This window comes from Acartia tonsa, chromosome 2 (assembly GCF_053477335.1).
Source record: "Acartia tonsa isolate MP-2025a chromosome 2, ASM5347733v1, whole genome shotgun sequence".
Taxonomy (NCBI): Eukaryota; Metazoa; Arthropoda; class Copepoda; order Calanoida; family Acartiidae; genus Acartia; species Acartia tonsa.
Genome location: NC_137261.1, coordinates 6,381,825 through 6,402,646, shown reverse-complemented (window position 1 = coordinate 6,402,646; position 20,822 = coordinate 6,381,825). Strand labels below are relative to the sequence as shown.

The 20,822-nt window shown below is 32.7% G+C and overlaps 1 protein-coding gene across 7 annotated transcripts in view; it reads left to right on the top strand.

The window, feature by feature from the left end:
* The window catches only part of LOC145335175 (uncharacterized), a 118,983-nt gene that overhangs the window by 97,589 nt on the left and 572 nt on the right, over positions 1-20,822 (top strand). For 5 of the 7 annotated variants that reach the window (XM_080180951.1, XM_080180937.1, XM_080180914.1 and 2 more), the window contains exons 4-19: positions 1,607-1,752; positions 3,766-3,874; positions 6,943-7,080; positions 7,359-7,428; positions 8,255-8,375; positions 11,093-11,181; positions 11,444-11,532; positions 11,988-12,123; positions 12,446-12,491; positions 15,995-16,116; positions 16,787-16,897; positions 18,120-18,184; positions 19,589-19,644; positions 19,893-19,981; positions 20,247-20,375; positions 20,581-20,735. In XM_080180951.1, the coding sequence (XP_080037077.1) occupies positions 1,607-1,752; positions 3,766-3,874; positions 6,943-7,080; positions 7,359-7,428; positions 8,255-8,375; positions 11,093-11,181; positions 11,444-11,532; positions 11,988-12,123; positions 12,446-12,491; positions 15,995-16,116; positions 16,787-16,897; positions 18,120-18,184; positions 19,589-19,644; positions 19,893-19,981; positions 20,247-20,375; positions 20,581-20,664 (1,600 nt within the window). In that variant the 3' untranslated portion in view covers positions 20,665-20,735. Of the gene's footprint in view, positions 1-1,606; positions 1,753-3,765; positions 3,875-6,942; positions 7,081-7,358; positions 7,429-8,254; positions 8,376-11,092; positions 11,182-11,443; positions 11,533-11,987; positions 12,124-12,445; positions 12,492-15,994; positions 16,117-16,786; positions 16,898-18,119; positions 18,185-19,588; positions 19,645-19,892; positions 19,982-20,246; positions 20,376-20,580; positions 20,759-20,822 lie in introns of all 7 variants that reach the window. The other 2 variants (XM_080180929.1, XM_080180908.1) reach the window with 1 other exon arrangement.

Sequence of the window (20,822 nt, the reverse complement as noted above, 5' to 3'; positions counted from 1 at the left end):
AAAGGTCCCCAGACTGCCCAGAATGCTGCCCTTCGGGTAGCCACAGGATGCCACCTAATGACAGACGTCGACCATCTTCACCATGAAACTAAGGTAATGAAGGTTAAACCTCATTGTGAGATGCTAAGCCAACAATTTCTCTTATCTACCCAGTCTATCAACCACCCTAATAAAGTCAACTTGTCAGCCCCCCCTCCCCCAAGACAAATGAAAAACACTTTGTCCTCAACATTTGGGGAAAAAGTCAAGCAGATATCATACCCAGATATGCCTACTGATATCTACAAGAAAAAGCTGAAAAATGTCCATACCAGCTGTGTCCGTGACCAAATAAATTCAATGGCTAAAAATAAAGTCTTGAATACCACCCCCCCAAAGATCTCAGACTCTGAAAAAGTCCTCCCAAGAGCGACGAGATCAACACTTGCCCAGCTCAGATCTGGCTACAGTAGCTATCTCAATAGCTACAAGGCCCGCATAAGCCAGAACCAAGCAACCCAAATAGTTGATACCTGTCCATTGTGCAACGCTGCATCACACACCACCACTCACCTGTTCAGCTGTCCGAGTAAACCCACACAATTAACAGTCAGAGACTTATGGTCCAAGCCCCTGGAAGCTGCCAGATTCCTTAATCTGGCGAGTAACGATGATGATCCTGGTTGAAAAGTGACGGGCTACAAGAAGAAGAAGAAGTTCTGACACATTTGCGTAAACAGTGAGTATAGGCTTTATCTTTGGACTGAGAGGATAGGTTATTAGGGATAAAATCATTCTTATATGATGAATTTCCCCCAGATTTAAGATTTTTTGGATAGGCCTTCAGGTTCCGGAGCTCCAGGCCTCCAGGTGGTCTCTGTACAGGTAAAAATGAAAAACATAATTTTTTTAAAGAGTGAGATGTCAGCTTATTAGACAAAATATGTATGTTTTTTCTTAAAATATGTGAAAAACAATCAAAAAGAAGCATATTTTGTTTATAAGTTAATCTCTAACTCTTCAAAAAAAATCTTATTTTTAATTTTACCTGTACAGAGACCACCTGGAGGCCTGGAGCTCCGGAACCTGGAGGCCTATCCAAAAAATCTTAAATCTTGGGGAAATTCATCATATAAGAATGATTTTATCCCTAATAACCTATCTTCTCAGTCAAAAGATAAAGCCTATAATCACTGTTTACGCTAATGTGTCAGAACTTCCCCCCCCCCCTTGTCAAAAATGACGGCTGTCGAAAGTAGATAACCGTCTACGTCTTTTTTTTATCTGCGATTCATGACGTTAACAATGGAGAAACAACTCCTATTGGTTGGAAAGTGTATAGCTTTTTGTGAGAAAGGACGGTTATTTTTTCATTTCTTTCGCATAATAAGTCAGCTATAAATAGGGTCGTATTACTTATTTTGTTGCTGGCATTATTAGAAAGACTCTTGAATAAAAAACATAGATAAGGTGTTTGTCAGCTAAAATTTCCTTTTAAGTTTCAGGAATTTTGGGGGTCAAATGGATATCTATATCTATTTATGTCTATTCTAACACTGACGTATTATTTGCATAAATTTTAAATGCTTAGCCTTGTTTTCCATATGAAATATATTTTTTGTTTAAGGTTTGCTGAGGATAATGATTTATGTGTAGCTATGAAAGCTACTGCTGAGGTGTTGCTCAACCTAACAGAAGATAAACAACTCCAGCTCAATATTCGCTTCCTTATTTCTGAACTTGATACCTTCATCAGTGGATATCCTTTTAAAGGTAAATCCTTATTCGAAAGAAATAGTAGCTGGGTGTATGTACCGAAACCGAAACTGGATTTGGGTTTTCTTTAAAGCGAAGCTTCTTAAAGGTCTCTGGAAGGTTTTTAAGGAAGGGGAATACCTTTACACCCACAAGGATAGGATAATCACTAGAAAATAACAACTCCCAGAAAAATATTTGTTTACTTTTTCTTCTTAAATCTAAAATCAAAATGGGGGTTTTCGAATTTAGACATTAAAAAAGTATTTGATGGTAAACAATTGACAATTTTTAACTACTGTACCTATTTGATGAAATTAAGTTAATTTTAATCATGGATTATCCCTAAAAATTATAAACAAAAGTGAAGGAAAATGTATAAAGTTATAGGATGTGTAAGAAGCGTAGGTTTATTATAAACGTGTATGAAAACATCCATGAAAGCGAAATTCAACCAGAAAACAATCATCATCAATTTAAGGGGTTCACTGCTCATGATAATGAAGTTTGATAAAATTGTATGAAAATTTTATTAAAAGTGCTTTTTTAGGCGTCAGGAAATGTAACTTTAAAAATATATTTTAAGGAGGTGTAATAATGCTTTATAATAACCTAATTGACCTAGGAATTATTATAACAAGGAACCTCTTCGCTTGACATATTTATTATTTACCTAACTGTTTAAAATTGACTTAAGGACTCTCTGTTGTAATTATGGAGTTGCGTCATCTTCAAATATTGTACCTTTTTGTTACAGTACCTAATCCCTCTGCTAAGTTTTATATCGATAAGATGATTTTAACATTTTCGATTTTATATTGGAATTAGATATACAAAAATATAAGAATTGTAGAAAAGCTTTGCTTTTAATAAATATGAGGAAAGAAAACACATTTATCTGCTAACAATTTGTTTTTCCTAACCTAACAAGGCTTTATACTGGATAGAGAAAGTGTAAAACTAATTGGATTCTTATTATGTTGGTATTAAGAATATTTGTATTGTATTAAAGTGCAGCTTCTATACAATAAGCTTTGTTTTCGTGTTGGGGGGGGGGGGGGGTGATAAGTCAGAAAATATTTTAAAACCATCTCAAGACATTTATAAAGCTTTCCTGAAAAGTACAACATAGTCGAGCATAAAAATTCAGCGATCTTGATTTTCAGACAAAATAACAAAATAACCTTATTGCTTTACATTATATTCTTCATTTTCTTTAAGCAAACATATGTGGTTTAGATTTTGCTTCTTTATTATGCTCCGTATTTATCCTTATTTTGTACATTTTGATAAAGTAATAGATTAAATAATTAGAATGTTGATAGACTATGGAAATAATTTCATTATCTATGTACAAATAGACTCACTGATTCAGCAGGAAGTCTTCAATAGTAATAATAATATCTTTTTTCTAAAAGCTTTTAAATTTTGGACAACTACCAGCTAAACCACCATAAGCCAATAAACACTATTATTGAGATTTGCAGTAGTAAAACTTGGTGGTTCAATGCTGAAGCTGTCTGTATTTCTGTCAGCAGCTTCTAAAGTCGTAGCATAGTGAAATTATTAGCCCTTTTCTATTAATCCGCAGCTGAATCTGTCGAGACATGGTAAAATTTTTGGTTGTCGTACAGATACTCTAGATATATACTCTAGTATATAGTTCATTAAATACAAGAGAAGAAAACAGCTTTATAGTTTATTTGCTAATCCATCTTACTTTCATTCACTTTTCATTGTCAGGCCTAATTACTAGGTAAAGCTTATTTGTTTTTTTATTCTATTGTACTGTTACATAGACTAAACTTTATTATTCTAACTTCTGCGAGTTTCTAAACTTTAATTTGTTATTCCCCATATCAAAATTATTGAATTAAGCTATATATAGAGAGATAGACAAATTTAAAATTAATAAGCATTCCAAAACTTTCCTATGACCTTTCCGTTAGATTTAAATCGTTTATCGGTAGTCAATAACAGCAAATTGATTAAGAAAAGTATATTAAATTCAAGGATTATATCTTTTTATAGGATTCCATTTCCCCATCAACTATATGGAGGGTGTACAAGTTGACTTGGAGAAACTAATTGAATGGGGGTCATTTGACACTAAACAAGACTATCTGGATCTTATCAACAGGTATAATTATCACACATTTTCAGGGAGGATGGTACCCAAAATTTTTAACCACGTTTTGATAGCTCAAAACTTTGGGTACTTTGATTAAATTTGGATTGGATGTTCATTAAATTCAGGGATAAGGGATAGGAAACCTGGCCATTAATTAGGTCCCGGCCTAGATTCTAAGGGGATATTGCAACTATTACAAATTACTATCAAACTGGCGGACGCTCCCAAGTAGCGATCGCTCTAAACCAATAAGAATCGGCCTGTTTTTAACAACCAATCACCAATTGGCGAAAATTTTAGAAGCAGACAATTCTTGAAAAAATAATGATTTCGTCTGCTACTAAAAAATAAATATAAATGGTGTTAGATCACATTAGCTTAATTATTAAATCTGCTTAGAGTTAAACATTAAAAAAGGGCCATATAGAAAAAACAAAAATAACGGGATTATTTTTTGGAAAGGAGGTAGCTACGAATTTTCATTTGGTAGTTTATAAATTAGATGTTGTATTTTGAATTTTAAAAATTTAATACGAAATTGATACAACACCTTAACCCTAATATATGTACAATACACAATACAACACAGTACAAATATATCACTACATATAGTATCCAAAGAATACTTGATAGAATGTTACCCAAGTGCATATTAATTTATTTATTTTGAATTTTAATTAGCAATGAAATTTTCAAATAAAATTTTTACTCATCAATAAAAATGCAAATAATACAAACTAAAATCTGTCTGAGGGAAACCCAACGATAGCTTTCTGACAGTTCAAATTACCAAAGTAAAAGATAAAAAAATTTTGGGAAAGAAAAAACTTCATTTTAACAAAAGTCATTAATATATAGGTTTATAAAAGGTTATGTTTTTTACTTTAAACTAGCTACCTGAATTTGATTCTATACTTTATCTACACACACACACACAGCTTTTTTATTAGCGTTTTATACGAAGCACTGCGCCATCCCAAAACTGGTTTATTAGGCTAGAAATAGGCCTAGGCTTGAAATAGGCCTGAAATAATATTTTCCTACGTTTCCCATCCCTTATCCCTGATTAAATTGAATAAAAGAACGTTTAAAGCAAAATTTTTAATTTACAGAAGGAGTAATTTTGTCTATCATTATTGGGGACCAACATTAATTTATTGTTTATTGTCCTATCCCTTAAGATCTCTGAATATTATTGTGTTGTGGGAATATATTCATAATAATCTTAGCTACTTTCTCCATAATATTGAATAATGTATTTTGATTTGATAACTTTACGCAATAATAACCCTCCCATAAGTCCTATGTTAATTCAGTGCTACGGTATATTGTTAATTTTTTATTCTGTATTTTCAAAAAAAACCTCATGTTTTTACTTCATCCATCCAACTAAAGAGACATAAAAGTTCCATATACATGAAATGGCAGTATTCTATTTTTTTCCTTTAAAAAAATCAGCTTTCAGAAAAACTACCTAATCTTGTTAGTTATAAACTAATAATAATAATAATAATAATGTTTATTTGGTGCTGCCAGGTACCCCCCAGCTTAGGAGATAGCACATACAATACTCTAAATTGCTGCTATCTATCGACAATTTAGAGTTTACATTATGATGTTTAACCTCATACAAAAAAATAAAATAACATTAACTAAGAGTTTAATTATTAACGTAGTATAAATTGGTGGAAAAGAAGGAAAATTTTCAGGATATGCACCAGGAGCTACAGGAGTACTATCTTGACCAAAATGGGGATAGTGTATTTGATTCCTGAAGCCCCTTTTTAGGAAATACGAAAAGAAATAAAAAGAATATGAAACATATTAAATGTGAAAGGGAAAATTGAAACTTTAATTTAGTTAAATTGAGTTGTAAGGATGGTAAAAAAAGAGAAAAAAAAACACAAATAAACATTTATATTATGTAAGAGAAATCAGTAAATAATAAGAAAGATGAAAAAAAAACAGATAAAGGAATTTAGAGAAAAACAAAATAAATCAAGTATGAAAGCAAAGAGAATAAAAAAGGAAAAATAATAAGATAGATCATTGTTGTATATAATTTTAATACCATATTTTAAATTTTAAAATATCATTGAAGATTAATAAGTAAAGGTTTTATTTAAAAAAGAAAGGAGAAAGAAAAAAATAACATGAAAAGGATAAAAAAAGCAATAATTCTAGCAATTGTCATTATGTTATTTTAAAAAAATAATAGATGTTTCTCATTTCAAAATAATATCTTTTTATAGAATGCCACTTTGATCTTTGCCCTATATTCAACCCTGCCCTACCCTCCCCGCCAAAGGACAACCCCCCCCCCTTAATAAAAAAAAATCACTAGGTATTTTATGAAATCATTTTTTTAAGATCTGTTTATGCACTCAGTACAGTTTTCTCTATTACAAATAAAATTAAGTTTTTCCAACAAAAAATCTTTAAGTTTCATACAAAATTGTTTTCTTGACATAACTGTGCTAAAAGTATATATAACCTCATCATTATTATTTTCATTTTCAGGATTAGGATTAGTATTAGGAATAATGATTTCATTCCATAGCTTTGGTAGATCAGAGTAAGGAAATTTTTTTAATGTCTCAAGTCTAACAAATGGAACATTGTACTGTTGATTATTTCTAAGAACCCTTGTTGTTCTTGTGCTATTTCTTATCCATAAGTTATCAAAAGAACATGGAAGCCTATGATGAACGTAATCAAACATAAATTGTAATTTAGAATAGACAATTTGTTGAGTTACAGGAAGAATTTCTAAATTTTTATATAAAATTGTAGTATGTGCATTATATTTTGAGTTGGTAATTATTCTCAGTGCTTTTTTTTGCTGTTTTACAAGTTTATCAAGCGTTGATGCTGTTGCACTTCCCCAAATTGGAGCACAATATGTAAGATGACTATGGACAAGTGAATTGTATAGTGTTTGCAATGCTTTTCTACCAATAATATGTTTTGCAGCATTTATAGCGAATAATGAGCGTGAAATCTTTTTATTTATCATATCAACTATTGTTCTTTTTATGTGCTTTATACTGAGAAAAAATCAATTTGTTTTCATATAGGTACAAAGCCTTTGATAATCTCGCGGACCAGATCATAACAGTAATGAAAGGAGCCATGACTCTTGGCCAGGTAAATCATGCAGTCTCTATGGCTGGTACAGTGGATCAGTGTGATGCCCATGTCAACAAGCCTGCCAGGTAATCCTTTGATTAATGTAACAGGATGTCTGTATGTCCAGCTGTCTGTGTGTTTGTAACTTTAGGTCAGGACAGATATGGTTCTCCTTATCAGCTTATTACAGGTCCGGGGAAGGTTTTGAAATATTTTGGGTAGAGGTTCCACGATCCTCCCAAGAGAAATAACCCCTGGAAAAAATATCCCCCTCCAAAAAATCTTGGATTGAAGTTTAATTTTTTGTAAAAAAAAAGATTCTGGCAATTAAAAAATTTTTTTTATATAAATAATATTATTTTAGGGAAACTGTATTTTATGAACCATTCAAGAACATGAAAAACATTGCAGCCGAAGACACAAATGCTTTACAGGTATTTTGCAAGCGCTTTAAGAGAAGGTTTTAATTACGTAGCGTGCACAGGAATTATAATGGGATGTTGAACTTTAGGCGGTATAAAAACATTCCCAATTTCAATTTAAGAGGCGCTTACTACTATTGATTATATAGAATTCCCAGGGAGTAAGGGAGGGGACAATGGATCGAATATTCAATCTTTAGGAGTCTCAGACTTTGGGGACTGGCTTAAAGGGAATGTGCAAGAATTTAGCAGTTTCTGACTGAGTTTGGGGACTTGCGCAAGAAATGCCGTTACTCGCTATGTTAGTTTTGAATATATATAGTTTTGCAGACAGAAAGTAGTTCAAATATAAATACACGGCCCCCCTCCCATACTATATTTCACTCCCTTCATCCCCACCTCCTTTTTAAAAGTAGACGAGAAAGGGAAATGGAGAAGGGAGGTGGGGGAAATAAACAGGATAAAAAGGGGCAGGAAGGCGTGCAGGACATATACTTGCCCATCCAGCTACACGCCTGCCTGCCCCTTTTTTCCGTGTTCACATCACTTGCCCCCAAATCTCTTTTCTCTTTCCCTGTCTTTTGAAGAGATCCAGGGAGATATTTCTAGTAATTAATTACAGAATGGTTATGTCAGTCTGTAATACTGGTAATCTTATTTTCAAATGATTGCTTTTTTTCTTGGAACTTTTTTCTTAGTTTATGGTTTTCTAGATTTAATCAACAATCACTTTACAATTTCCACCATATTTTCGGGATTATTCTGGTTTTCATAGCCTTTCTTCAAAAACTCTCAAATTGAATTAACTGCCCATTGTCCCCTCCCTTACTCCCTGTAGAATTCCGCTGCTGAAGCCATTGAAAGTTATGTGCAGCCTGGCTTCAAGAAGATATCCACCTTCTTGGCGGCCGAGTATATTCCAGCTGCCCGTCCAGAGATTGCCGCATCTTCTCTGCCAGGTAAAACTTTTGTATTTTTTACAATCAGGTTTTATGCGTCATTTATAAATATGTTTTCCGTCAATTTGTCATTATCTATAATACAAAGTAGAAAGATGTCTGTCCGTTCGTCCGTCTGCCTGTCTGACGCTTAAGTTTTAGGTGACACCTGAACGGATTGGGCTCTACTCTTCAGGTAATATACCTACTGGTCTTGTGGTGATTTTAATTTTTTCTTTCTTGTGTGGATGGACGAAGCCGCCAGTTTTAATATAAAACACACAGAAGAAGGCATTTTTAGCCACGGAAAATCAGTCAGACAGACATAAAAACATCGCATTTAGAACTCGTATTATTATTACAACAAGGATGACAACATCCACAAAAGCGAAGCACTGAAACGGTAGGACAAACGGACATTAACACTTGTATAGTGTCTGAACTGAATAGTCAGAATATAAAAGTATAAGAATCAAAGCAAAATTGTTAGTAAATTTGTTGAAAAACTGCTTGATACAGGATAATGTTTAAGGACATACTTACATTTTAGGACTTGATTATAGAGTTGCTTCGCTTATAATATTGTTCTTTGTTGTCCCAGGAATCAATATACAAAAAATCAGATCAAACGAATAATTAGAACACATAAAAATTTGTTGTTAAAAAAGTAGAAAAATCAACATGTTTAAAATGGACGTACGGACATTCTGGTAATGATTATAGAGTTGCTACGCTTTCTAAATCGTACCTTAATACTACAGGAATCATCATGCAAAGTTTGAAATCGATAGGACAATTCTAACATGCCTAAATTAACGAATAAAAGCTATCTATCTCGGACGGACGGACGGACGGACGGACGGACGGACGTACGGACCGACCCTAATTATAGAAAAGCTTCGCTTTTAAAAATATATATTACGCTAGAAACTGTAGAACGTAGGTTGATGCTTGGACTAAATAATTTTGTAGGTTCGCTCAACTATTTTTAATCAGGGAGGAAGAGGACAATAACTTTTAAGTAAATCTACAACCCCTTCTTTTACCCATATTTAACAGAAACCTGAGCAGAATTTTAAAAGAGATTTTATGAAGGATTTATTTCTCATCCTGCATTGTTGTATCCCCTAGTCTGTGGTGTTGAAGGCAGGATTAGTCTTGAATACTAAGTTGACAATAAAACTTATATAACATGGAAATGTACTGCAAAGTCGTCAAAATCAGTTATTTGACAAGTGGAACAATGATGGATCCCATATCTTTATCGTTAAAAAAATGTATTTCCACCCCTTAATAAAAAGACAATTAGATAATCTATGAAAAATCCATCCTTTTTCCCTAAATTACCGGATTGAAAATCTAATACATCCTTATCTTTATTTAAAAATATCTTCACAATTCTTTACTATCAGGGGTGTATATTCTACATGGGATCCCCGGCTCAGGGGGGGGGGGGGAATAAGAAATAAGTGGTTGGAGGGAAAAAAATGTAAAAATTAAGAAAACTGAAAACAATTTTTCCATTTCCCCCCCTCCTTGGTAAAAAAAACTAAAAAAATGTGTGGTAGGAGGGATAAAATAAATTAAATATAGAGTTCTTTAAATATTTTCCATTTCCCCCCCTACTTGGTGAGAAAAAACTAGGGGGGGAAAAAAATAAAAAAATTTGTAGCCGGGGAAAAAAAATAAATCTTGTGCAGAATATACACCCCTGACTAGTTTTATACCATAGGGGTGCGGGAAGAAAAATACCCTCACTTCTCAATGAAATTGTCAATATTTAACCCAAGGGAAATAAAACAGAGAGAGAGAGGGGACAATGGGCTGTTTATTACACTAGTGTCCAAAGTTATATACCTAGTAATATTTTCTTATACATATCTTCGCGTTGGATTTACAACTTTGAGGACTTTGGTGAATTTTGATTGGTTGTTTCATTAAGTTGGTTGTTCAAACGTTGCAACCAATAATTTAATCTACGGAAAGGGTTTTGTGTATCGTCATTGGGAATGTACATCAATTTATCGACTATTGTCTTATACCTTTAGATCCCTGGAAATTATATCCCTGGATTTAACATTATGACCCTGAGTTGAATAAAGTAAAATTCTGTAAATGTTATAGGAATGGAATATACTAATCTGGTGCTTCTTCTAAGTTAGGTTAGGTCCAGTAATGATAAGAATGAAATCTGCAGGGCTATTGTTTGATATAAGCAAAGTATTCGAAATATTTACTATTAGCTTGGTACTGTTAGGCCTCTGTTTAATTTCCCCTCCCACCATTTCCATTGTGGCTTTCAAACTCTAGACGACAAAATATGCAATTCTACCACAATGTCTCTTCTCCCTCTATTTTATTTCTCTGAAAAATATTAAAACTTGAGATTGCAAAAACTATTTTTGTAATAAAGTTTCACAAACTGAAATTGAATTAAAGTCATTTTAAGCTTTAAATTACAGCCAGTAGACATATATTACATACTAGGTTAGGGACAAGGGACCAGGATTCTGACAAACAATTCTAAATAAAAAATTTCTCCACAACCAACATCCTTATCCCCCCCCCTTTAATCCACTTCCCTTTACTCCAGTCCCCCCACCCTTATTTTTAATCTGTTTCAAAATAAGGTTGGCGGGTTAGGGTTTTCTTTGCTCAAAGTCAGCAAGGCACTTTGATGGACAATACCTTGAAGACGAGAAGATGAATATGAACATATAAACTTACAATGTTTTTAGTGAACGGAGCTGAGTATTACAAAACTTGCTTGGCCTTTCATACTTCAACAAATATGACGGCACAACAAATTCATGATACTGGACTTAAGGTGAAGTAGATAGTTTCAGGAGCACAGCTACCCTGCAACTAACTGTCCGTATCTTTGCTAGTCTGAAGAAGAAAGTTGGTCATTTGAAATTATTGAGAATTATGTATTCATTCCAATTAAAATAAGCAACAAATATTTTTAAAAATATATATATCTTGTTTTGCTCAGCTACCTATGGAAATATTTGTCCTTTAATTTTAGATAAAAAAATATTGAAAAAAATAAAGAAATGATTGATTTTTAATTTGACTTTAATTTGTAGGAAGTTGAAAGAATTGAGAATGAGATGAAAGAAATAATTGCTGAGATGGGATATGATCTTACTCTACCACAGTTTATTGAAAAAATAAGGTCATTAATTTGTTATAGGATCCTAATGTATTTTTTTTTACATTATTTCAAGTCAAAGACAGTTTTGAACAGTAACAATAAGCTAACAAGTTGTAAGAAAACAAGGATGACATTATCCATAAAAGCTAAACAAAGATGTAAATTTGCTTTAAAACTGATTAAATACAGTGTATTGTTTAAGGATATAATTTATTATTACCCTTTTAATACTTGATTATATAGATGCTTTGCCTATTATATTGTACTTTGTTGTCTAATGAATCATTATCATTAGATAAATAGGATAATTATATCATAAAAAGATTGTAGTCAAAAAGTTTTTTAAAAAAAATATGTTTTTTTTTCTTGTAACGATTAATGAGTTGCTATTTTTCTTTAATCGAACCTAATTGTAACAGGAATCAATCGATCTTTTGAACTCTTTCTGGAAAATAATTGAATACATAAATGTTTAGGAATGATAAGGCCAACTATTTCTCCTCTGCAAGTGAACTAATGGCGACTTTCAAGGATATCATAGAGAATAAGATTGAGCCAAACATATTGAAAATTTTCCACAACAAGCCTACCACTAAATTGGAAATTGTTGAGGTTTGTTATCTTTTTCTCAAAGTACAATAAGTACAATAAATTCACTGGAGTGAAAATAATCTTTTCTTTAAAGTAGTTATTTTAAATTATATTTCGGTGAACAACCTCTTCGGAGTAAATGAATAAAAAAAAATATTAAAAACAAAAGTTTTAGAAAACACTTAAGAATAATTATATTTTTCTTTTCTCAAATGCTTTTATGTACCTAACATAGAGTCTAAAATTAAGACAAACCTTGCTGATTAAAACCTCTATAAATCTAATAGATTAAAATACTGAGCATACAAAAAGATTAAAGAATGTAATTATTTCTTTTTTTAAGGTACCACCCAGTACACCTAACTTCCCTGCCGCATTCTATATAGCAGGTAAATACATTATTTTATTTCTCCTTTTTGCAGGAAGGGAAAGGGAAAGAATAATTAAATCTTGACCCTTTTTTTAAAATTCCAAATGATCATTCCCTATATAGTCTAGTAGGTAATAAAGGTTAACATTGTTTAATAGTTATTTCTTTCATCGTATTATAAACCGCTTTCCGCGGATATAGAATGTACAATTATAGGATTAAAACCAGTTTTTAGCCCCGAGGTGCCGAAGGCACGGGCTAAAAAACTGGTTTTAATCTTATGATTGTACATTTTTATATTCGTAGAAAGCTGGATATAATACGATGCTAGACATAGTTTTTTTCGTATGGATGAGAACCGGTTCCTATCCACCGGATTCGAATGAATACGAGAAAATATCTTTTCTGACAACAATGAAAATAATTAGATTATGAAAAGAAGTTGGGCCAATCAGGGAGAACGGAATTTTAGGTTCATTCTAAAAGAAAAAAAAGTTGCACACAAACTTAACTAAAAAGGATTTTTATTTATTCAATACAACTTAGCAAATTATTCAAGTTTGTTGAACGCATGATATCCCTCCCCCCCCCCCCCCCTCCATCCAACCCTCTCCATACAAAAATAGTTAAACTTGGCTGCGGCGGCTGCGGATTTTTGACTCAATAGAGACTTTTTCGGATACAGCTAGATATAAAATAAAATAGCCAGCAGCTGTGTTTACACAACTATTGGCATCAAACAGCGGCTGTTTCTGGCGGCTGCTGATATATTGCGATTTTAATTACCAATTCAGATTGTTGACTAAGAAATGTTCGATATCCTTTTCGAATCCAATAAAGAATAGACCTTAAATGATTTATTAAGGATATAGTGTGTATCTTTATTTGGTTAAGATTATATGATTATCCTATTTACCTTTGTTTGCAAATAGTTTACACACAATAGATATATTAGAATAGACTATCAATACAAATTGCCAATCCAGTATGGCTTCGAATCTGATTAATATCCGATGAACTAGAACCGGTTCTAAGCCATACTGTAAAATCATGTATAGCATCGTATTGCAGACAATTTTCAACGAACATTAAAATAAAAAATCATAAAATCTATACCGGTTTTGTTAGGCTGAGCCTTTGGCCTCTCAGATCTAACATAACTGGTTTAATCTTATAATTTTTCATTTTAATATCCGCGGAAAGCTGTCTATAATATTTTCAAACTAAAATATTATCTAATCTGTTGATCTATTGTTGTAAGCAACAAACATCACTTTGCCCCTTTTCTATAGTTTTCCACAGAAAAGTAAATAACGGACCAACTTTTCTCGAAAGAAATTATTTATTGGATTTCTTTTCTCAAAAGTAAACAGCAAATAAGAATTAAATTGATATAAAGTTTATTTTCTAGGCTATAAAGTAATTTTTAGGGGCGATTTCTATAGGGAGGGTGGTGGAACTCTCCCCTAAAATAAATTAGAAGCTACATTGTCAAGGAGAACTAAGTGGGGAGCGAGATCCTTCTGAACAAACAGACAGACAAACATAGATCCTGTTAATTTTATATTAGGATTACTTGAAAACAACTTACACACTAAACTCATGTTTATTGTGAATAGATTTTTCTTCTCTTTTCCTTTAATGAAGAAAAGACTAGAGCCCAGCATCCGCACTTAAGCCGTATCCTGTCGCGTACAAAAGTTTTTGAAATTCTTAACCGTCTGATGACCAAGGCTTTTTCAGAGTATAAATATCCTATTATATAAAGTAGTTCATTTTTTCTGTCTGAATCTTAAAATTTTGATCATCACAGAACTGGTTTAGTTCTCCCTTTTAGGGAAGATTCACATGAGGATAGTTTTAGGCCTTTTTATAATTAAGCCTGGGGTGGTTTTAACTTGAAATATTTTTCTGGCCCTTACTTACTCTTTTGAATACAGGGGCGCATCCGCTAGTAAACACATAACTGTCAATTTTTCGACAGCGGTATTAATTCTAAGTCATCAGTTTATACATGTTCAGAACGTTCTTATTATATTGACGGAATGTAGATGGTTCAGTCTTTTCAACTAGATAACTCATATTCCTCTGAGGATATAAACAATTCTATTTTATTTACTATGACCATCCCACCCGCCACTTTTCTTTGCTGAATCTATTTCTCTCAATTGGGTCGAAGTCCCTTGTGTGTTTGCCTTGGAGACATGGAGGAGTCAGGGACAGGGTTCGTTGTACCTCCTTTAAAAAACTGCCATGCCAAATTTCAGTGCTGTAACATTAATTGAGTTGTTAGTTGAGTTCCTTTCACTTTTGACTTTAAAAAGTATCACATCCCCCCTCCCTCCCCTTTTTCGAGTATAATCCCTTACGTGACAACGCCTCTTAAGGGGTGATACTTCGTATTTTCTCAATAGCTTTTGATAGGTTAATTTAGTTTACGTGGTTAGGGCTAGGTGATTGCCCCGCAGGGTTAGAGCTCCCCGCAGGGGCTAGAAATAGTGCAAAAGCTACTGTAAAAATGCGACGAAACGCCGCTTAAGAGGTGTTGCCACGAAAGGGACTATACCTTCAACTGAAAAAAAGCTTGCATATATTTTCACAAATCTTCATATCTCTTGTTCCTGAGAGGAAGGAATGGAGATAATTTTGTTCAATACACATTGAAAAATAAGAATTTGTAAATGAAAGAGATATGTAGCTTTGTACATTTAACAAATTTAAAAAGGTTTGGAATTTTTTTTCTCTTAAAATATTTTATTTTTATCGTCGAAAGTTGTTCTTACTTTTTAATTGGTGTTAATTGGCTATAACACTTTTAGAAGGGACATTGTAACATACACATAACACATTTAAACTAAAAGTCTATAGTATGATTCTTATATTGCTAAATCTGTTACTAATTAAAATTAATTAATTATGGAATTGATATAACATAATAAAAAAGTGTATTTTTTTTAACTTTATTTTTTACAAAAACCATATAAAAACTCCTTTTATGATAAAACTTTTGGTCTACATCATGCTCATTTTATCCCAGAATTGACAGTAGCATGTAGACAAATACACGAGGATAAATCTAAAAATAAAACCTCTGAGCATAAGTCCATTAATTTCAACCTAGTTTTGACACTATTGGAAATTTTCAAAATATACTGACTGCAGAATACAGACACAGTTTAAAAGAATTAACTTTATGGAGCAATCTTTGTTATATAAAATAGTCAGGCTAAGCTTAAGATACAGATTTCTATCTCCGTTAAATGGAAGCTTCATATAAGTCCAGGTCTGGTTTTGGGCTAAGCTAAGGAAGTTTTTAGGAAGCCCTTCGAATGCAAGGACCCTAGATAGGCGCACCTATAATTATTTGTTAGAGCTCAAACGTTAATTATTTTCGTTATTTAAAAAGCTTTTTATAGCAGTGTCTTTCATACTTTCCCTCGTCTATGCTTCTCTTTAAAAAAAACTCTGATAGTAAAAGAAGCACGCCTAAAAGTGTAGTACCAACCGGTTGTATAATTACAGGTACTGCTGATGGTAAGAGACCAGGCCGGCTGTATGTGAATACTAACAAGTATGATTCTCAGCCAAGATATGAAATGATCAGTCTGGCTCTTCATGAATCTATTCCTGGACACCATTTGCAGGTTATAAAGTGTTCAAAGATCTAATCCTTGGCTATTGCATAAATATAAGCATTATCAGGAGGTTTTTGTTCGAAGTTGAGATTACATCACGTCATCCTTATACAAAAGTAACAGGATGTCTTCTATCTCTAGCTTAAGATATCGCCAACCGCTGGACCTATATTGCTCTCCTTTTCAGTAAAGCTTCTCATAGGTCCCTGGAAGGTTTTGGGAAGGGTATTTTTACCCTCCCCTAAAAAACTTTTCAAACATTAAAAGAAAAAAATGGGAATTAGATGTTCGACATAACCCCCCCCCCGCATCCCTCAGTGCTCCTATTAGAGGCCTCTTAGAGACACTAGATTAAAGAGGGTTAGGGTGAGATTGACCCTCTAACTTCAATTCTATTTTGATTAAGTAACCAAATGTATTAAAGGGGCGATTTCTCTTGGCAGGATAGAGAGGTACACTCCATCATATTTAATAGTTGTAAACTTTCGCTGAATATATAAGACACTTTCTGAACCGATATCGGTTCAGCAGTTAGCGACATCCTTCGCTACATACAGACAGACTAGACACTAACATATAGACATCTTTTACTCCTTACTTATATTAGGATATCCATACGTGAAAGAACAATTAATCATATTTCATTAAAAAAAATTTGAAAGTATGTTTAATTGTTTAGGGATCCTACATGCTGGAAAAGAAGGAATTGCCGTTGTTTAGAAAGTTTCAGGAGGATAGGATCTACAGCCAGACTCCTACCAGGTTTCCTATCAATACTGCTTACGTTGAGGTACATATTTTTAAGTAGCAAAATTTCAAGCGTCTATCTTTAACTTTTAGAGGGAAACGTGATTTTTCTCAGCTACTATTCAAATCTATTATTGTACTCATTTCTACATACTTTATTTAAATTTCCATAGTGCTAAGAGTACTCTAATACGGTATACAACTTTTCTGTTGAAAAAAGAGAGTGAGGGAAGAGAATTCTTACAGAGATGCTAAGCATCTTAAATAAGAAATAAATAAAGTTTCAGAGTGACATTGTGCTTATATTAAATAGATTATTATTTCTTCAAATAAATTCAGTGAACGCTACTCGAAAATGAACTTGTTTTCCGGCATCGTAATCAAATTACTTTTAAAATTAGATATGAAATATCTAAAAATGAAATAAATCCAAATACAAATAAAAAAGTACAATTTTTTTCAATAAATGGGTGACTGTTGTTGATTTTTGGCTTCTATCCATTCTAATCCACCACTTTCATGGACTTTGATTCAGATTCTGATTGTAATTGTACGGCGGTTACCGCACATTTGCTGTTTTATGAAAAAAAGGATGTATACAACTTTGCCCACAAAGCTCTTGGTTTAATAGCAAAGAAAAATTTAGATGAAAAAAGTTGTTTTCAAAACAAATTACAAATTAAATTGACTTACAAAATTATGTACTTGCCCTTACAATAATCTTTTTAAAAGCGAAGCTTTTCTATAATTAGGGTCGGTCCGTCCGTCCGTCCGTCCGAGATAGATAGCTTTTAACCGTTAATTTAGGCATGTTAGAACTGTCCTATCGATTTCAAACTTTGCATGGTGATTCCTCTAGTAGTTAGGTACGATTTAGAAAGCGTAGCAACTCTATAATCATTACCAAAATGTCCGTACGTCCATTTTAAACATGTTGATTTTTCTACTTTTTAACAACAAATTTTTATGTGATCTAATTATCCGTTTGAGCTGATTTTTGGTATATTGATTCCTGGGACAACAAAAACAATTTTATGAGCGAAGCAACTCTATAATCAAGTCCTTAAAATGTAATTATGTCCATAAACATTATCCTGTATCAAGCAGTTTTGCAAAAATTTACTTACACTTTTGCTTCGACTCTTAAACTTTTATATTCTTATTATTCAGTTCAGACACTATACAAGTGTTAATGTCCGTTTGTTCTACCGTTTCAGTGCTTCGCTTTTATGGATGTTGTCATCCTTGTTTTTTTGTATCTCCAGGGTTGGGGTCTGTACTCGGAATCTTTGGGATTTGATCTCAATCTGTACACAAATCCTATTGACAGGTACGCAAAGTGTTTTAAGTAGATTTTATTTATTGTAGTAGCAAAGCTAAGGGGCGCCGTGGCTCAGTGGTAACACACTGAACTACGGTGGTGAGAGTTCGAGTTCAATTCTCCGTGTGTTGACTCGAATTTCTCATTCGCAATAATAATCACGCAACTTCCCCCTAAGAAACTATGGCTAATCAATCAATCAATCATCAAGTAGCAAAGCTACATTATGAATGTAACAATATATGTGTGTATGACTGTAACGCAAAATGTTCTCTAAAATATACAGCATGACCCTCAAAAAAGTATTTTTAAGCATCTGCAGCCCTTATTTCTCAATGAATTATTAAAAAATGCATATATTGTTGTTCTCTATAGTATTCCACGTAAGTAGATATAAAAATATTTTGTTTTACCTCCATTAACACCGGAGATTTTTAGTGCTAAAGTTTTGAAAAAGTGACTGAGGAAAAAGTAACTTTTAACATGATACGACTTTTTTAGCAAAATTAAGCTAGAAATCCTTTTATTTTTGTTACTAGCAGAAACTTTATACAAAAATGAAATAAAAAATTTAGTTTTGAGTAAAAAGCATTTTTTTACACATATTTTTTGAGTCTTTTTAGTTTAATGATATTTTGAAAAACTTACTTATTAGGCAAAATTGTTTAAGATTAAAAAACCAAATAAATCTCTATGAATATAGCAGGAAAATTGTTTTTGTTTCACAATCCTAACTTTAATAACAAAAAAGTTATAAAGAAAATAAAAATAAAACATAATGATTTTTTAGTCTAAAAAGCTTAATTTACCCCTTATTAAATAATTGAGATGTCAGAAAAGTAGGCGGAGCAACTGTCATAATTAATCCTTTTCTATAAATAAGGGTTAATAAATAACCTAAAATTTGCAAATAATTAATTCATTCAGTAGTATTTTTTGCCATTAAAAATTTATATTTTTTGGTGGAATAAAAAAGAAATATTTAGTTAACTTGTTTTTCTTTGTGTCTCATTATTCAATTGCCAGAAAAACATAATATAACCATCCAAAAAATAAGAGAAACAAAAAAATTCTTTTTCTCAGTCACTTTTTCAAAACTTTAGCTCAAAAAATCTCCGGTGTTAATGGAGGTAAAAAAAATATTTTTATATCTACTTACGTGGAATACTATGGAGAACAAGGACATATGCATTTTTTAATAATTCATTGAGAAATAAGGGCTGCAGATGCTTAAAAATACTTTTTTGAGGGTCATGCTGTATGTTCTAACCTGCATAGCAAGTATTTATGTCTTTATTTTCAAGACATTCCCCTTGTTAATGTCATGCAGAATAGTTATAAGTCAGATGCAGAGATTCGAACCTATTACCCTCCCTAATGTTTATTGTTATAATTATTTTATGTAATCCAAAGGTATGGACATCTAAGTGAGGAGATTTTCCGTGCTTGTAGGCTTGTTGTGGATACAGGTTAAACAATATTTTTAGCAGTTAGGATAATTAACTTCATCCAGCCGACCCCCTCATTTCCAATTTTAGTTCTTTCCATGGGCCGGGCTATTTCTCTTGGGAGGTTGATGATGGTGACCTACCCAAAAATGATTATTTATTAACCTTCCCAAGCCAAAGGAGAACCATATACGGTTCATCAGTTGGTGAGGTCCTTTGGTACAAATAGACAGACATCCTGTTTCTTTTATACGAGTATTATAATTCAGGCATGCATGCCCTGGGCTGGACTAGAGAGGAGGCTGTACAGTACATGCTCGCGCACACAGCTGCTAGTGAATCTAATACCAGAGGAGAGGTAAATCAACAGCTTGATAATCTGGTAATGTCCGTTCTTACATAGTCAGTCTGAATGACGTTGCAATTGCTTTTACATAAATGACCTATGGTTTGATAAGATGTAGGATTCTCATAATCATATTAAAATAAATATCATAAAATTAATACTAGTTTTGTAAGCTCGTGCTTTCGACCCCTTTGGGGCTAACAAAACTAGTTTAAATCATACAATTTTTCATTTTAATATCCACGGAAAGCTGTCTATAATAACTATACTTGAATAGATTGACCGGTATATAACCTGGCCTGGACAAGCTACAGGCTACAAGATCGGTCAACTTAAGATCAAGGAACTAAGACAAAGAGCTGAAACTGAATTGGGAGAAAAATTCAATATCAAAGACTTCCATGAGGTAACTTTTCAAATAAAAAAATCAAGTTGAATTTTTATTGATTTTTGGGCCATACGTGAAAGAAGTAAACTGAGAAATATAAACATTCTAAAAAAATTAAACAAAAACGCCATTTTTTGGGGGGGAATCTTATATCACATAGGTACCTTCGCGGATGATCTACGCAAAAATTAACCTTGTTTATAAAACTGCTCCAATATTACAGATTGTGCTGGAGTCAGCTGGACCTCTGAATATTCTTGAGGAACAGATAACTGTGTTTATCAACCAAAACAAGAACAAAGCTTGATTTTAACAGCAAAGCAACTAAATTGAATCACATCTAATTTTTATTGCATTTTAAAGTTCCAAGACACAAATGTTTTTGAAATAATTACATAAAAGTAACCGGATGTCTGCCTGTCTTTTGTGTGAAGCGAAGGATCTGAACCGATATGGTTCTTCTTT